This window comes from Calcarisporiella thermophila (genome assembly GCF_041956535.1).
Source record: "Calcarisporiella thermophila strain CBS 279.70 unplaced genomic scaffold VTP21scaffold_23, whole genome shotgun sequence".
Lineage (NCBI taxonomy): Eukaryota > Fungi > Calcarisporiellomycota > Calcarisporiellomycetes > Calcarisporiellales > Calcarisporiellaceae > Calcarisporiella > Calcarisporiella thermophila.
The window spans coordinates 298,224-314,965 of record NW_027192213.1 but is presented as its reverse complement, the minus strand read 5'-3'; the positions used below and the strand labels follow the sequence as shown (position 1 = coordinate 314,965).

Here is a 16,742-nt window from a genome sequence, read left to right as displayed (position 1 = left end):
TCGATTCTATTTGTATGTGACTCCTCATCCTAAATTTTGTCCATATCCAAATTCATTCAATAGGTCATTCATTTGTGTTGGAACGGAAGAGTCCATAAATGTGGCTAGAAGCTGGTTATTGAGGCCTGTCCCATATACGTGGGTATTCAACAGCAGCGATGGATCAAAGGTAAAGTCAGGTTGACTTGCTAAGGACACGGGCGAGAAGGTTCTTGTGAAGTTCACGGGACCGGCTGAAGCATCTTCAGACTCGGCGTGAACACGTTTGCGTGGGGGCTCTGAGCTCGACTCGAGAGAAAAATGGATTCCATTGGAGGGGTTAGACGAAGAATGAGAGAAGGAAATTGGGTTTTGTGAGGATGCAAGAACACTTTTCGACATGAATTTCTGAAGCACTATATCTGGGTCCATGAAGGATTCGGCCACACATTCGTCGTCAAAATCTCCAAAATAGGGCATAAACTCAGCAACGACGGAGTCCCACAGGTCGCGGTCTAGGCGAATTCTATGGTACGCTAAGATAAAACTAAATATTCAAGGAAATATTCGTTTAGCATAAATTGATCGTATTTAGTAGCTCATTCTGTATTGCACCTACTTGAAAAATTTGAAAAAGCTTTCCCGGTAGCTACACCTTTTCAGTAAACGCACTGCAAGTACTAAAATACGGGTGAAATGCAGTAGAACTTCGGGAGGCACATCGCTGCCTCTAATTCTTCCTGTGTTCAGAAAGAGAAGCCAAACGGATGTGGATGCAAACATCATCTCGGCTATATATATACCCTGCTTCTTAATTACAAGTTCCAGAGCACGTACAGTTTGGTAACTGAATTGCCAAAGCGAGAGAAGAGCGGGAGAGTTTGCATTTGTGTGCTTTTCAGCGCGTAGACATGCTCGATGAAGCCGCATGCGGACTAGTGAGTAAGTGATTTGTAGAATATCAGAAAAATGAGATGCACCACGCGTAACTTTAATTTCGTCGTCGTCAAATGCCAGCTCGGGTGGAAGGCTAGTGCGCCATTCTCGGAGTTCTTGGAGAAGCTGCTGTACTACGGGCTCATGCGCACCCGCAGCAGTGAGTTTTTGACCAGCAGGCGTACACAGTGCAGAAAGTATCCGGCCAACAATTTTACAAAGTTTGCTACAATGGTGAAAATAGAGCGAAGTAAGCGTACGCTTATATATTCGAGTCTGGCTCTCTGATGAAATTGAGGTGTCTTCTTCGTCAATATCATATTCGGAGGGGAAATCAACATCACAGTCTGGTTGGAAAAGCACACCAAGCAAAGTAAATTTAAGTAAGAAGTGAGAGAATGCATACCAAAAAATAAGGCTATCTCACCCATATCGTGGAAAATCATAGGGCGACCAGTAAGGGCACTGTTTTCTCGATCTAATTGATAAAGCGTCCACCAAGTCCGCCGGCGAGTCTCCATCTCTGCGGGTGAGAAGAGCAATTTAGTAGAGCGATGCAGTCCCAGCTCATGAGCCACTTTCGCAGCCTAGAGGAACAATAAGATCTCAATCAATAAAGCAGTGTGCTAATACTGAACATTAGTGCAAGGCAAATTACGGTTCCCGAGAGCGAAATGGTCTTCTGCATAGGGTTGTAAATTCGCTCGCCACCCATCAGTATTATCAGCCCTTGTAAGTAAGATAAGTTCGAGATATTTGGATTCAGGGAGATATACTTTTGTGCACGCTCTCGAAAAATGCTGGCCATGAATGCTCCACCATGCCCACCATTATTAGACACATTCATGCCCAAGTCTGGTAGATTGCAGAAATGGGATGCGATCGAGAATATGCAATTTAGGAGAAAACGGGAAGGAAATGGTTCGATCTCACCGCGATACTGTTTGAGAAATTGTGTTTTATGAAGCACAGGAATAAAAGAATGGATACGTTCAAAGTATCTATAATACAGAAATCTGGTTAGAGCGAGTAAAACCAATGTGAAGCCATCAACAAGGGGTAAAATACGCGTCTATCAAGGAATCGGAAATCTCCTTTGGCGGCATATCGATAATCTTCTCAATTGGCTCTTCCTCCTTTTGCCTCAACACCAGGAATGTATTCGTACTCCTAGCAGTTCTTGACGCAAACACTTGCACACCTTTAGTATGGAGCATGGGAAGTTCAAACATACCCGTCGGCTTGTTAGGCCCTAGTGCAGTCTCAAACACTACATCATGCGGATCGTCTAAATAACTCAGGCTCGAGCTATTTTCTAGATAAAGTTGCTCCATTCGAGAAGACATTTCACTGTCATCGTCTTCGTTATCATCACTGGAGCTCTGCTCGAAGTTATTACAGTTAATTGTCGAGAGTGGGGAGGAAGTATGAATGGGTAGTTGTTGGTTGGTGTTTTGTTTAGCTCTGGTCTTTCGTATTGGATTGTCTTTTAATGAAAATAGTGTGGGTGTGTTTTCAATCTCCTGGCGAATTTTGTCAAGATCGACTCGCTTCTCTTCGTCCAAGGAAGTCTTCTCAATAATGCTCTGCATTATCACATTCTCCATTCTTCGTAATCGACTTTCTAGAGCCTCGATATAGCTACCAATGACGAAGTCGTCATATATCGGTCTAAAATAATCAATTTCTTCTTGTCTTTAACACTTACCCTTTTGGTGGGCCTCTCTTCTTCGTTGAGTCATTGAACGTGCACTCAATGTTATTTTGTTCACAATTTGAACAAACGGACGCATTCTGCTTTATATTACACCGAATTTTCTTACGTCGGCATTGATCACATGCTCGGCTACTCCTGCTCCGTTGTAAGGACGACTCCTCTTCCATTTTCCTGGTGGTTTGTTTTGATTGGATTTGTAATCACCTTAATTCTGCTCTTTTAACTAGAGACCATAACGTATGAAAGATTTCAGGTTCAGCTTGACAAACCTAATTTGCAAATTTAACACTTTAAAAAGCTAATAAAAGAAGTTTCACCTCCTCTCTTTTAATATATATATGGATGGTTTGTAGAAAAAGAGAGAGCCATTTTAAATGGTGTACGTTTAAATTTAAAACCATGAACGCTGAGTCAGAAGACTTCATTTGCATACTGCTTAGAAACTGCTCTTATCCTAGAGGTGATTATGATATTCTATCCCCGGATCGTCATTGCCTTCGCAAGTTTTCTGGAATGCAATTAAAAGGCCACTTAGCTAGAGGTTACATTATCAAGTCCCAATTGGAATGAAATCTATTCAATCCAATTTCGAGTTATGAACCACATTAGAATTCCAGTCGCAGTACTAAGTTTGGTATTTAGCCCGCGAAATTTTGCAAAAACGATCATATAGAATGAGCAACTAAAACTATTATTCAGGTCTATACTTAGCCTTCATTGTAATCAGTAGTGAGCGTGTGATCGTTCCTATGATTGCTCTTGAGTGAATCTTTCTATTTTCGGGGTAATTCTTTTACTAGATTAGAAAGCAGGACTACTCTTGTGCTCACTAGTTCGTAAAATCTTTAGCCGGCTATGGCACTTCTGAACATGGCACATATTATATCGGCAAAGTTTAACATGAACTTGTCTATTCTATGGTCGTGAGTAGAATTATATATATTTGTGAGCAGATATTATAATAGGGTATTCAATGGCTACTTTCGAATCATGACATCCCTTTGAAGTATCGATTTAACACAAACGACCTAATTCTGTGCTGATATTCTCGCGTAGAATCATCTCGATCTGATTGAGAGAAATCCGAAGCTGCACAACTATGTATCTAGACTCTAGTGCTTCGTGACATATTCGCACTTAAAGAACGTTGATTAGAAAGATCGATTTGGAAATGGTCCAAACGCATTGGGTCAGCAGTCATTTCTCTTGACGCGTGTTCAAAAATAGAGGTGGTTTAGAGCGAAGTGGGTCGAGAAATAAAAGAGAGGATGGCGAAAGACCTACAAATTGTTTTAATTTTTTCAACACCAAGTTCAACAACAACTTAAGCTGAAGGGATATTTGATCATTTTACATTTTACATTGTACTGCTATACCCTATCTCTACTAATCCTATTTCACTATTGAAATCAATCAAGAACCTAGATTTCCGGAAGAATTCGAGGCCTTTAAAGGAAAAGAATATCTTGTTAAACGTAGATGCATACAATTACCCCTTCCAAGTGTGTTGAATTGCCTGAAAGCATAGAATAAAGGGAAATTATTTTGTATGCCTTTAGAGGCCGTTCATCAGCTATTCCAATTCACTAATGTTTTTGATCGATCTTACTTGCAATTTCTTTGTTTAATTGTAATTGCATTTTTTTTTTTTATTATTTGCTGTTGATAAGCCGGTGCAGGATCTTTTGTTAAAGGATAATAAGGTATACAATATCTAAATAATAAACTACAACCAGTCACCATCCACCCTTCGAGTTACCACCTCACAAGCCTCTCTAACATCTAACGTATCGATTTCCAAGCTGTTCATAAGCGCTCTTGCCCGCTGGGCAGCTTCGCCTTCTTCGTCTACATCCACAACGTAGCAGAGTAAATTGTACACTTCTGAGAGAGTTTCAGGGAGTCGCTCCTCTTCATCTTGTACTTTTGTTTCTCTCTTTTCTTCACTCCGCTGCTTCACCTCTCGAGGCAGTGATAATAGTGTTATCGACTCTCTTACCCGTGCCAACTGCTCCTCTGGATGTATCAACCATTGTCTCCATGCTGGCAATATCCCCATCTCATAATCCGTCTTCAACTGATAAGCCCCCATTTCGGAAAACTGGTTACGCAATATTACCTGTCGCCAAATCCACTGATCAGTTTCCTTTGCAATTTTTTCAGCAAGTGATGCAAATAGAGTATCCGGGATAGTGCTTGAAAGATAGTCAAGGGATTTGGCGAGCTCTGTCAGCGCTGGGAAAAGCTCTTGAGAAACTTGAGGTTCGACCTGACCTGCAAGTGAAGCGGCTGCAACCTCAAGCAAACTTGGCGACGCGGACCAATCCCGTTTGGAGCGATAGGATTTCAATAAGCTTGTAAAATCCCTGGTTGCACTCTCCACCATGATCTGCTCAATTCGTGAGTATATTTTTTCATATGCCACAATCATTTCGTCAAAAATTGATTCCTCCTCTTCTTCTTTAACTTCGGCCGATCGCCGGTCCATGCCCTCTGTCATCTCAAATAAGCCGTGAGAGGTTCGTTTGCGAGCTCTCTCTGATAATTCCTGCCATAGCTCAATAAAGAAGGGTTCCTCCTCCCACACTTGCAGGATGCGGCTAACATATTTAGCACTGGATATCCACCGGGTGAGCCTCTTCAATCCTTCTACGCCTCCTGTCGACGTGCGTGCTTGCTCATTCAGCGAACCAGGGACCGCACGTACAAATGCCGAATTAAGGGTATCAAACGCATCCACAGCGGATTCGATCCGAGCACGGTAAGACGAAAGGAGATGAATCTGAATTTCCATGAGAAAATGGATTCGCTGGTCGAAGGAAGGGAGTTGACGGTATCGGTCTGAGAATTGAATATTTAAATTAATACACATTAATTAAATGACTCGTTTAAGAATAAGGTATTACCAGTAATAATCTCTAAGAGGGTCATTAATGCCTCTGCGGATCGAGTTGGCCTAAGTTCCTCATATTCCTCTACTTCTTCATATTGCAATTCCCATGCGTCTGGAGATTCAATAATTTCCCTGTATCTCGAAAGTGCGAATTCCTTCTCCATGTCGAACCAAGCGGAAAACCATTCATGTCGTCCGGTAATTACCTCCACGCATCCGCCTTGCCAGTCGTCAGTACCTGGCGGGTAATATTGATGAAATTCTCGCAGAGTCTGATCAAACAGCAGAGTCTCATAGACAGTGTGAGAAAGATATGAAGGTGTCTCAAGAAGGTTTGGAAGAGTGCGTTCCAATTTGCCTTCAACCAGAGTTAGGAGCCCTCTAACAAAATCGTTCTTAAATAGAAAAGTCATATAAATATAATCAAGGGTTAAAGAATACAATTATAATTTTATTACCCTCGTATCATACACTCCATAGCCGGCCTCGTCAACGATATCCTGAATTTTGGTAGATAAAAATATATTGTGATCGCGGATGGATGTAAGAATATAGGAAAAAAACCATTCGGGCTATATCATGATATCATGAGAATTTTATGAAAAATAGGGTCAATAATTTCACTAAGATATTTAAATGAGAGTTTAGAGGCATTACTTTATCTATCCGATTGGTAGGCCTTTTTCCATCGAAATGATATTTGAATCTAACACCGATAGGCTCAACCATCACCTCTATAGGAAGTAAAGGAGGAAGTTCAATTGCAGGACCTTCATCAGGGATTGTGCTAGGCCTTAATTATTTCAATAGAGATTAGATACACTCCAAAAACTCTTCAGGTAAACAGTTCAATTACGGCTGCTGAAGCAAAAGTAGATCTAGAAAAGCTTGTTGAAAAGCCTCCCATTTTTCGGCGGTGAGTTGAGTAAACGGTGGTTTCATGGGTGCAGGCCATTGAATTGATTCCAATACTTTTCGGAAATTGCTACAAAGAATGTTAAAGATAATCCTTTGCATTGGAGTTCTAAATAAATACATACCCTGAAAGAATTTTTTTGAGGTCTTCCCAAAGAGATTTCCTCACGTCAACCAAGTGTTCCCTCAATCGTGGCCATGATTCTTTAAGGTGCTTCCTTAGCATATCTTCCAGTTTAACTAGTTGTGAATAGGGCTTTAACGCCTTCCGTGGAGTTTTTTCTACTAGCTGAAGAGATTGGGATCTGATGGTCGTTTGTTTTTTGTCAAAATTATAAAATTAAAATCATGCTTGTAAAAATGCACGTATAAATGAGTATACTTTAAATGTTCAGCCGAAACCAGAAGTCGTAGATAATACCGAGTTCGCTCTAAAGTCTGCAGTTCAGCTTGCATAGCCGCGAATTCGTCTACAGCTGTAAGCCTATTGATACCGGTCTGAGGACGCGATTCGTTATAGTCCAATATTTCATCTTCTAAATCCATTCTTGTCGTTTGAAGTTTGTCGAGAACGTCGAGCGTTTCTCGAGATTTCTTTAGACATCTTGATAAGGCATCAGAAGTAGACTTTTTCACTGCGGAGAACTGAAAAATAATAAGGGGTATTTCTTTAAGCAAAATATCAACACAAATATATGATTTGTGAATGCTCAAACCTTCTTTTCAATCTCATCAACCTGCTTCTTCTGTGCTATCAGTGTTCGCTCTAATTTATCATTTGTAAAAAGATCCTCTGTCGTAACAAATTGTTCATTTAGAAAACTCGCTACTGCGTAAGCAATATCTTCATCTTCTTTAGTCTTGGCTGATGCTGATACTTTTGATTCTATATCAGCTAACAACTGAGACGTGTCTTGCGCGGTAGAAATTTTCCCCATTATCAGCACTCCTATGCTCTCCTATATTACTGTTCGCCACCAAATCATCCTATATTATATGTCTAAGCCTCCGTGACGTCACACAAGACCCCCTGGCCAACATTCGGGTGTAAACGCAAACAGTGTCGAGTAATCTTTTTAATTACTTTTTTTTTTCACCAGTTACTGTTTGCGTGTCGCGACGACTCTGCATCAGGCACATTATATAAGTAGGTGAGTGTGCAAAACGATGGGGCTGAAAATGTTTATGTTTTGAAATGTCGATTGGCTTAAAAAAAAATGCAACTAGGCACAAATATCCTTCTCATCGATGTGTTTGAATTCAACAATTAATCACTATTTTTCATCCTGTTAGTTAATATTCCATTCGGCATGGCTCTTCGTCTCTTGAATCGCTCTGCCGTGGGTAAGTTGTTTTGCTAAACTGGGCTATTTATGTGGTCATTTCATCATGTTAATCTGCGATTAATTTTTATAGCTACCCAGCCATTGCTCAGCATTTCTGCCCGTCCTGCTGCTACCGCTGCTGTGCGCACCTACTCTGCTGCTACACAAGGTCAGCAATCAGAGAAGGCTGCTGTCGAGAGTGAGCCTCGCAAGAAAGCCTTGAGCATCATCGATTCTCTCCCTGGCAACTCTCTCATCTCCAAGACTGGTTATCTTACTTTGGGTACTGGTTTGACCACCTTTGCCATCTCGAAGGAACTCTATGTATTCAATGAGGAGACCCTTGTGCTTCTCTGCTTTGGTGGTTTGGTGTATTCTATTGGCAAATTCTTGCGCCAGCCATATGTTGAGTGGGCTGATGCGCACATTAATGTAATGCTCAATTTTACCAAGGTTTCGAGTAATCCAGAGTAGGTGATTAATAATATTTATTCCCCATATAGCGCCAACGTGAAATTCTCACCCAAGCTCGCGAGGACCACAAGAGCGCCGTTCAAGATCGTATTGAACAGGTTGGACAGATGAAGGATGTTGTTGATGTGACTAAGGGACTTTTCACTATTTCTAAGGTATTCCTCCATATTAAAGCCTGGCACTATCTTCATTCCCCTCTTAAATCCATATCATTGTATTTAGGAAACCGCCCAAATGGAGGCTGAAATCTTCGAGCTTAAGCAGCGTGTTGCCATGGCCCAGGAGGTTAAAAGTGTGCTCGACTCTTGGGTACGCTACGAATCTTCCGTTCGCGAGCGTGAACAGAAGAACCTCGCGAAATCCGTGATTGAAAAGGTTATGGCAGAGCTTCAGAACCCCAAGCTGCAAGATCAAATTCTTGCCCAAAGCATTCAAGATGTAGAACGTATTGTCTCCTCTAAATCCGCTTAGATATTGTTTTTCTTTTCCTTGTTTTCTATTATATAAAATAAAACTATGTTTGTTCACACTTGAGGAAGAATAGAAAAAATGTGGCGCAGCTTTTGGTTTTGAATAAATATCGCAGGGGGGTGTTATTTGTTTGCAACCCGAAAAAAGGTCCATCTTTTCCTTCCAATTAGCGATCCAAAAGCCCAAAGCTACTTTATTTTAAAAATGTCTGAAGCACAGTCTGTCACTCTTTCCACAGGTAGGCATCTGGCATCTTCATCCTACTATTATTTGGTGTCTGTCGATTTTTGAGATCCGCCAACTGATTAATTTTTTTCTTTTGATGAATAGCTGGTTTTGATGCCCGGTAAGTACATTAAAGATCCATTAGAGAGAATGGTTGATGCTTATTATCATCCCTTTTTCTATAGCTTCCCTAACCAGAACCAAACTAAGCACTGCTGGCAAAACTATGTAGATTACTACAAGTGCATTAAGGCCCGTGGTGAAGATTTCCCCCCTTGCAAACAGTTCTGGAAAGCTTATCACAGCCTGTGCCCCAATGAATGGGTATGCAATTTTTTTTATTAAGAATTTGCAGTTACGATAGTCATCCTAACTATAACCCTCTCTTTTTTTTTGAATTTGGCAGATCTCTCGTTGGGATGAGCAGCGCGAAAATGGCAACAATCCGTCAAACTTTGACATTTGAAATTCATAAACCCTTTCTACTATATTTTGTGCTGTTGATATTAAATAAATGTATTGCGTTGGATATCTGACGCTACTATAGATATTTCTATTCCTATGTACCTTCAATTTTACCTTTTCAATGGATCTTGATTGATTTCTGATGACTTCGCCTCGACCGTCACATACTGATGTTTACATTCAATTTAAAAGTCACAGTCTGGCCACACCTCTAAGTTATCTCAGAATTCTTTGAATCGATTTAGCCGGGAGATTTTAAGGCGATGCCAAAAATAATTTTCGACGACACTGCGGAGGAGAATTCCCTCACCATCAATGAGGCCTATGCGAAGAAGTACGAGGAGAAGAAGCGAGGGGAAGAATTATCGAAACGTAAGCGATTTGATATCTTTGTCGGGCCCTCGTCCATTTCCTATGCCTTCCTTTCCAATAGACTAAACCTACTACCTTTACTCGTTTGCAAAATTAGTACAGGAAAAATATGGCAAAGATGCAACGTTGGAGGATTTTGAGGATGAGGATTCAGAGGAGGATGTCGAGGAAGATGAGTTTGGGGAACTAGTGACGCCAGAAATTGACGCTCAGATTCTCAAAACAATTGCTGCCATTCGAACAAAGAATCCGAAAATTTACGAAAATAATACAGCCTTTTTTTCTGGTAAATTTTACTATTGCAAAATTCATGGTAAATATTATGACTGATCATAGTGAGCATCATCTAGACGAAGCAGTGGAAAATGCTCGCAAGAAATGGAAGGAAAAGCAGACTACGGCGGAAAAACCTGTGCGTCTCAAAGATTATCACCGTAAAGTGCTACTTGAGGATGGTGGGATTATTGAGGAGGAGGATGGAAATGCTATGACACATACTGAGGAGCAAGAGGCAATACGTAAGGAGGTGACGGCAGCATTTCATGCTAGCACTGGTGATGGAGATGAGGAAGACATGGAAGAAGAGGGGGATAATTTCTTCCAGAAGCGAGTGAAATCAAAAGAGGAGTTGGAGGAAGAGGAGGAGGCATATCGACAATTTTTGTTGGAGAATATGACAGTAAGCGTTATTTCATTATTGGTTTTGGAGTTGATGTCTAATACGTTGTTGTTCTTTTTTATTGAAATCGTAGGAGGATAACGGCATGGAGGCATTCCAGGAATGGCGAAATTATCAGAACAATTCGCAGATTGATGAAGACGAAAAATTCCTTATGGATTATATCCTTAACCGGGGATGGATCGATAAATCGGCGAAGCGCGTACCCTCATACCAAGAGATTGTGGGAGAACATCACGATACCGAGGACGAGGAGCAGCTGGAGGAAGCTGACCGATTCGAGAGTCAGTATAATTTCCGGTTTGAGGAACAGTAAGTTGTCTAATCTTTTTCATATGATCCAATTTCTTACCCAATTATACTACCTCATTAGGGGAGCTACAGAGATCATGACTTATTCGCGTAATGTGGAAGGCTCCGTTCGTCGAAAGGATGATAAACGCAAACAGAAGCGTGAAGCCCTTAAACAGCGTAAAGAAGAGGAGAAGTTGCAAAAGAAAGAGGAGTTGAAGAGACTCAAGAACCTTAAGAAGAAGGAAATCTTCGAGAAGTTGAAGCAAATTCAAGAGATCACCGGAAATACATGTAGGTTTTTTTAGTGTCATAATTATTGATTATTTACATCTTTATTAATGTATGAAAATTCTAGCTGTCGGATTAGACGAGGTAGACTTAGAAGGGGAGTTTGATCCTGATAAGTATGACGAAAAAATGTCAAAGATGTTTGATGACGACTACTATGAGCAAGAGGTAGGTTGAACGTGTGAATCTGTTGTTTTAGTAAGTTCGGTACATATCATGATTTTATTCTAATAGGACAAGAATGCGAAGCCAACCTGGGATGATGACATTGATATTAGCGACATCGTAGGAAATGAAGTCGAGAGCAGTGCGAAGGTAGCACCAAATGTGCAATCAGAGGTAGAGGAGACTGCTGCTCCAGAAGATGGCAAGAAGAAGAAGAAGAAGAAGAAGAAAGAGAAAGAGAAGCAGCCAGATGAAGATGGCGATTTTATCATGGATGCTGACTATCTACCGGGAGGAGACGCATATGACGAAGGTACCACACAAGGACACGAAGCGACAAGTTCAAAAGCGGGAGATAAAATCTCGAAAAAAGACTTCGAGAAATACTTGGAGGAATACCATCAACTCGATTACGAGGATATGGTAACTATAAATATAGAGTCCGCCGTTTGCAATGGGCCTTAATATAGCTCCATTTTATTAGGTTGGCGACCAGCCCACTCGCTTCAAGTATCGTCAAGTTAAGCCGGCAAGCTATGGCCTAACACCAGTCGAGATTTTACTGGCTGATGATCAGGAGCTGAACGAGTTTGTTTCGCTCAAGAAGATTGCACCCTATCGTCCACCAGAGAAGGAGGAACATGACTTGCGTAAATACTCCAAAAAGAAGAGACTGCGCATGTTTAGGATGAAGCTACAGCAACAGCATCGGGAAGAAATGGAAGCAATTCCAAACAAGAAATGGCGGCTACCCTCTTCTAAATCCACCTCCACCAAAGGCGTAAAACGGAGCAGAGAAGAAAGCCAGGACATAAGCGATAATGGAGCCGAGAAGCAAACAGATACGACCCAAGAATCAGGGAAAAAGAAAAAGAAAAAGAAAGCCAAAAAGTCAGACGAGTGATGTTTAGATTATTTATTTTATGATTCCTGTATATACGGCAACATGCAATCGTCTTTACCAACTCATCACCGTCGCGTTTATCGAACATTTACAAAATAAATCTATCGACTTTACTCCGAGCACTTTGTCAATAATTTTAAATGGTGTTATTGAGAAGAGGCTATTGCGTTTTATTGTTAAGATGACCAAAAATAATTTCCAGAAAATTATAAAAAAAACTATAAATGAAAAGAAAGAAAATCCGTTCCCTTTACAAATCCTCCAATTGCTTCGTGAGGGCTTCGAGTTCGGCTTCGGTTTTCTTGTGCTTCTCCAAAAGCTCTTCGTTCTTCCTCTCGAGTTCATTACGCTCGTTCTCTAGAGACTGAATTTTGCGCTCGAGTTGCTCAGCCTTGACGTCAGCATCACGGAAGCTGTTGACGCGATGGTATATATGAATTTCATTGTGTTTCTAATACAACTAGTAGAAAATATGTACGTACTTGGTCATCGCCTCACGCTGGTTCTTTTCCGCCTCCTCGAGAGCTCGTTCGAGCATGTCGATTTTTCGCAGTAAAGCCTCATTCTGGTTTTTCGAGTTCGCCTCATCCTCCTCAATAGCCTTGGCATCTCGAATGCGTGTCTCTGCTTTATCGAGCTCAGCCTCAAGATTGGTGACGCGATTTTGAAGGGAGTGGATTTCGTGTTCCTTGGCAGTTAACTCTTGCTCAAGCTGCTTGTATTTTTGCTCTGCTTCATCAGCACGAACATTGGCTTTATCGACTTCCTCGCGGAGCGAATTGAGTTTCTAAAATACAGATGATTATTAGTTGGTCCAGATGATCATTCAAGGGCGAAAGAAAGTTTAAGCGTTAGATGATGATGGAGTTAAAAAATATGAGGGTTGATATTATCAACAGACGATAAATCACCTCCGTAACAACCAACATCTAGGATGCAACGCGTGAAATATAGAAAAAACACTTACCTCCTTGAACTTTTCCATCTTTTATTATTGTAAAAGCTAGAGAAATAAATGAGAGAATTATTTAGCATCTTTTGTTAGCATATACATTTAAAATAAGAGGTTACCGTTCAAATGTAGAAAATATAAAGGAAAACGATAATTAATTTGTAAAGCAAACAAGAAAAGGACGAGAAAAGAAAAGAGGAAAAAAAATCAGGGGCAGCCGTCCATTTCAATTTCTCATTTTATTTAGATGACGTTGCAGTATGCAAGAAGGTGGCAAAAAAAGCCTGTGTCCTTGGGCATTGCCTTAATTTATGTTGGGGACCAAAGCTTTAGCATAGGCAATCGAGAAAAGTAGGTAAGAAGCGGTATATGTAGTAGTATAGGTGTGGAGCTAAAAAGAAAAATACTGAGATAGAGAAATAAGAATATCATATGTGAATGATCATTGGAGAAGAGGGGGTTGAGAATAGAAGACACAACAACAAGATATATCTATAAATTATATAAATTATATTTCTTCATTTATCTTTATCATTCTCCATGCTTCTCTTGATACTATCTTCGCTTTCAAGAGAAGGGGACGCCCTCCCATTGCCCTGCGAGAACAGAGGCTTAGCGTATTCGACTAAATAAGAAGCGTCTGGTTGGTGATGCACATCCGCCAAGTTCCAGAGTACGCTCCGCAACAATTCACTGCACTCTCTCCGTAGCCTCACCAGCTGGTCTACTTCGTGCTTTGTCCCAGACTCCCATCCACTTACGGACGCAAACAGCCTCCAACTCGCGACCAGGTTTTTGAACATATCATATCGATCGTCCACGAGCAAAATGTGATACCAAGCAAATGAAGGAATAAGGAGTAGAGCAAATGCGAGCCCAAAGGTGGAGTACCCGGTAATCCGCCATACAAGCCAGAAGAACGTACCATACACGAATGGCGTCAGCCCAAGTGCCGTGAATATCTTATCCTGAGCCACCTGTTCGAGGTATACTTCCTTGCGCTCGGCCCACTTGCCAGCTAAGTAAAATGGCGCATGAACCAAAAGTCCTGGAAGAAAAAGAGGCAAACCAAGCGAGAAAGCAAGGAACACACGCACTAGGCGGAAAGTCGCACTTAGAATACTAATCTTATGATATGACGATACTTCAAGATTGCTGAGACGAAGGGAATCGAGCGTGTGGGAATATTCAAGCAGTACTGAGCGTAAACGTTCAACGCTGGGATCGTCTTTGCACTTAGTGAATATATTCGCGAAACTAAATGTTGCTCAGATATAAGCGATCAAGATAAAAAGGGACTAAATATTCACCTATGAGCCTACCTTTGCATGATCTTAACGTAATCTACAGTCCGAATACTATTGCTGCCGGTAAACAAGACATTTCTAGCCGTTCTCATTGCGCGCTCAGTTTCCCAGTCCGGCGCATTCACGGTGATTCTCTCGATAGCCTCCTGGATTTCTTTGGTCAATCTCTTCACCGCCGGTTTAGGGTCTCTCAAGAAATCCTCCACATAGGGCTCAATAAAAATCGGATCGCCATATCTAGAAGTGCAGGAGTAGAGGAATTAGAAGAGTATTGGGCCTCTAAGGCAAAAGCAAACTGACTCGATAATTGCGGTGCTCCGATATTTGGACTTGTTGGCATAAGTAATCCCCGCTGGGATAATAACTGGTGCCTTCTTGTTGGATAGGTTGGACTCAATGATTCGTTTCATGTATCCCAGCGCAGCCTATTTCAAAAAGAAAAATAAGATTTAGTTTGACACTTTTGAAATTCAATTTTGGAAAAACGTACCCAGGAAACGCCGTCCTTCAGGGGGAGGATATGAGGAGCGGTATAGGAAGTACCTAGAAACAAAAAGCGGTATAATGATACTGATACAAACACGCCCTCTTATTGTGCTCGCACCTTCTGGGAAAAGTCCAACCACCTCTCCTTTCTCAAGCGATTCCCAAGTGGACTGGAAAAGCTTCGTATGGTCCTTACTCTGGGACTGTACGGGAACAACTCCGGCTGATGTCAAAATGGCACGGGTGATTCTGTTTTTAAAAAACTTTGCTAATGCCCAAAAATGAACCTGACGCCGATGTGGGAACGTGGCGATGAGAATGGCCGGATCAACAACCATATTAGCATGATTGCTAACCAACGCAAATAATGAGGAAAAAAAAATACGCGAAATTGAAGCAAACAACTCACCTGACTCTGTAGATTTCGATCATCAATGGAGTAGGACAGCATAAAATAGGGACAAGAGAATCGGATGTCAAACTACTATTCTAATTGTTTTTGCTCTCATTCGCAGCAAAGTACTCACACTAATACTGGCCCGGTCACTGGCACTTTACCATTGTCTACAACATGGTGCTCTCTGAAGAAAGCCCATAAAGAATAGCGGCATAGGAAGTACAGGAATCGATACATTGCACCATGCTTGCTAGTGTCTACAGTGGCATTGATGTCTCCCATCTTTGTGTAGTTGCAAGTGAAAACTACCGTTAAAAACCAAGGATATGCATATGAAAAAACAATTTATCAATGGCGTAGCGGTTTGCCACTCAGTCACATTTTCTTTTTAAATTTGTCGTAAAAGAAACTGAAACCACTCTACCTACATTGGCGTGGGTAAAGAAATTGACACGTCTTCGTTATGATGAACGATTACAATGGAAAAACATGTCGAAATTAAACTAAATTTGTTGCAAAACAAGTTTGATGAGAAATTTCCTGAGGAGCTGGATGGATATGTATGAACCATTTTGCCCTAGGCCTCTCCTTTGTTTCTAATATTTAATGCAAATTTCTTCAGATGTCTCCCCAAACGTTCTCATTAAGAATTTCTTCTATTAATGGAGTGCTCATCAGTAGTGGGCTCAAGCCTCTCTCCGAAACGCGGTTAGCCCGGATACTCTTCTGGTCATTTATGGCCGGTGTCATTGTAATTATTGCCACCGCGCTTGCCTTCACACCTATCCTCCAAGGGAGACCCGATATACCTCCCGGCATTCAATGGAGTGCAACCGTAGCTGCAATAATTTTGCTGTTATGTGCTGCGCTCATTTCAGAAATCTATATTGATAAGCGGCAATCAAAGGCAAGTGCTATTTGATATTACTAACCCCCTCATGCTCAGAGAATAATTATTTTTTATTGTGAAGTTCGAGAGAGCAGTAAACCAAGCATGCGCGGAGCTAACCGAGTTAGATTCTCCCGACATCGAGTATTCATTAAAAAAATATCGTACGGAGGCACCTCGTCTGAATCCTGACGGCTCGTATACTTCAGAAGGACCTTGGACCTATGTAAGCCTTTTCGTCTTGCTCCAAATGCTGGGTCAGAGATGACTGACGGTATTCTCTATGGCAAAAGGCGATTTTGCTTAGATTTTCGGACATTCCACCTTTGCCGATATATGTGCCTCCTGTCTCCACTCCACCTCCAATCTATAATCCAGACTTGCCCTCAACCTCTACCGCGCAAACAACACGTGCATCACCTCCAGAATATTCTTGCGTTATCCCGACGTCTCCCGATAGAAGATAGCCCTGATTGCAGTAAACCCATCTATCCCTCCAATGTATGCTAGTATTACATGACTTTGATTTGTATATATTTTATTATCCTTCCTCTATTTATTTTACAACCATCTCTATGTTAGTCGTACTATTTCTTATATTTATAATGT

The 16,742-nt window shown here is 41.2% G+C and overlaps 8 protein-coding genes across 8 annotated transcripts; 4 read left to right on the top strand and 4 right to left on the bottom strand.

Moving 5' to 3' along the window:
- Nucleotides 1-24: 24 nt before the first annotated feature.
- On the bottom strand, nt 25-2,799 carry VTP21DRAFT_5689 (uncharacterized protein; the record flags this gene model as incomplete). The annotated part of the gene is made up of 6 exons (XM_069396237.1): nt 25-526; nt 599-1,262; nt 1,343-1,502; nt 1,574-1,916; nt 1,984-2,556; nt 2,624-2,799. 6 exons carry the CDS (start codon nt 2,797-2,799, stop codon nt 25-27), a joined length of 2,418 nt encoding a protein of 805 aa, XP_069247770.1.
- A 1,559-nt stretch (nt 2,800-4,358) lies between these two features.
- On the bottom strand, nt 4,359-7,378 carry VTP21DRAFT_5688 (uncharacterized protein; the record flags this gene model as incomplete). Its single annotated transcript, XM_069396236.1, has 8 exons — nt 4,359-5,473; nt 5,539-5,920; nt 5,984-6,097; nt 6,183-6,312; nt 6,382-6,510; nt 6,566-6,745; nt 6,823-7,085; nt 7,157-7,378. 8 exons carry the CDS (start codon nt 7,376-7,378, stop codon nt 4,359-4,361), a joined length of 2,535 nt encoding a protein of 844 aa, XP_069247769.1.
- Nucleotides 7,379-7,750: 372 nt separating this feature from the next.
- VTP21DRAFT_5687 (uncharacterized protein) lies at nt 7,751-8,710 on the top strand (the record flags this gene model as incomplete). Its single annotated transcript, XM_069396235.1, has 4 exons — nt 7,751-7,784; nt 7,857-8,197; nt 8,269-8,394; nt 8,462-8,710. 4 exons carry the CDS (start codon nt 7,751-7,753, stop codon nt 8,708-8,710), a joined length of 750 nt encoding a protein of 249 aa, XP_069247768.1.
- A 204-nt stretch (nt 8,711-8,914) lies between these two features.
- Nucleotides 8,915-9,401, top strand: VTP21DRAFT_5686 (uncharacterized protein; the record flags this gene model as incomplete). Its single annotated transcript, XM_069396234.1, has 4 exons — nt 8,915-8,948; nt 9,041-9,056; nt 9,121-9,259; nt 9,342-9,401. The coding sequence occupies 4 exons, from the start codon at nt 8,915-8,917 to the stop codon at nt 9,399-9,401; spliced, it is 249 nt and encodes an 82-aa protein (XP_069247767.1).
- A 262-nt stretch (nt 9,402-9,663) lies between these two features.
- On the top strand, nt 9,664-12,102 carry VTP21DRAFT_5685 (uncharacterized protein; the record flags this gene model as incomplete). Its single annotated transcript, XM_069396233.1, has 8 exons — nt 9,664-9,772; nt 9,870-10,058; nt 10,123-10,451; nt 10,525-10,763; nt 10,825-11,036; nt 11,101-11,201; nt 11,268-11,621; nt 11,683-12,102. The coding sequence occupies 8 exons, from the start codon at nt 9,664-9,666 to the stop codon at nt 12,100-12,102; spliced, it is 1,953 nt and encodes a 650-aa protein (XP_069247766.1).
- Nucleotides 12,103-12,352: 250 nt separating this feature from the next.
- Nucleotides 12,353-13,087, bottom strand: VTP21DRAFT_5684 (uncharacterized protein; the record flags this gene model as incomplete). The annotated part of the gene is made up of 3 exons (XM_069396232.1): nt 12,353-12,515; nt 12,585-12,889; nt 13,070-13,087. The coding sequence occupies 3 exons, from the start codon at nt 13,085-13,087 to the stop codon at nt 12,353-12,355; spliced, it is 486 nt and encodes a 161-aa protein (XP_069247765.1).
- A 485-nt stretch (nt 13,088-13,572) lies between these two features.
- Nucleotides 13,573-15,526, bottom strand: VTP21DRAFT_5683 (uncharacterized protein; the record flags this gene model as incomplete). Its single annotated transcript, XM_069396231.1, has 7 exons — nt 13,573-14,311; nt 14,377-14,598; nt 14,662-14,786; nt 14,852-14,904; nt 14,966-15,198; nt 15,257-15,262; nt 15,375-15,526. 7 exons carry the CDS (start codon nt 15,524-15,526, stop codon nt 13,573-13,575), a joined length of 1,530 nt encoding a protein of 509 aa, XP_069247764.1.
- Nucleotides 15,527-15,723: 197 nt separating this feature from the next.
- Nucleotides 15,724-16,600, top strand: VTP21DRAFT_5682 (uncharacterized protein; the record flags this gene model as incomplete). The annotated part of the gene is made up of 4 exons (XM_069396230.1): nt 15,724-15,804; nt 15,867-16,151; nt 16,216-16,359; nt 16,427-16,600. 4 exons carry the CDS (start codon nt 15,724-15,726, stop codon nt 16,598-16,600), a joined length of 684 nt encoding a protein of 227 aa, XP_069247763.1.
- Nucleotides 16,601-16,742: the final 142 nt, after the last annotated feature.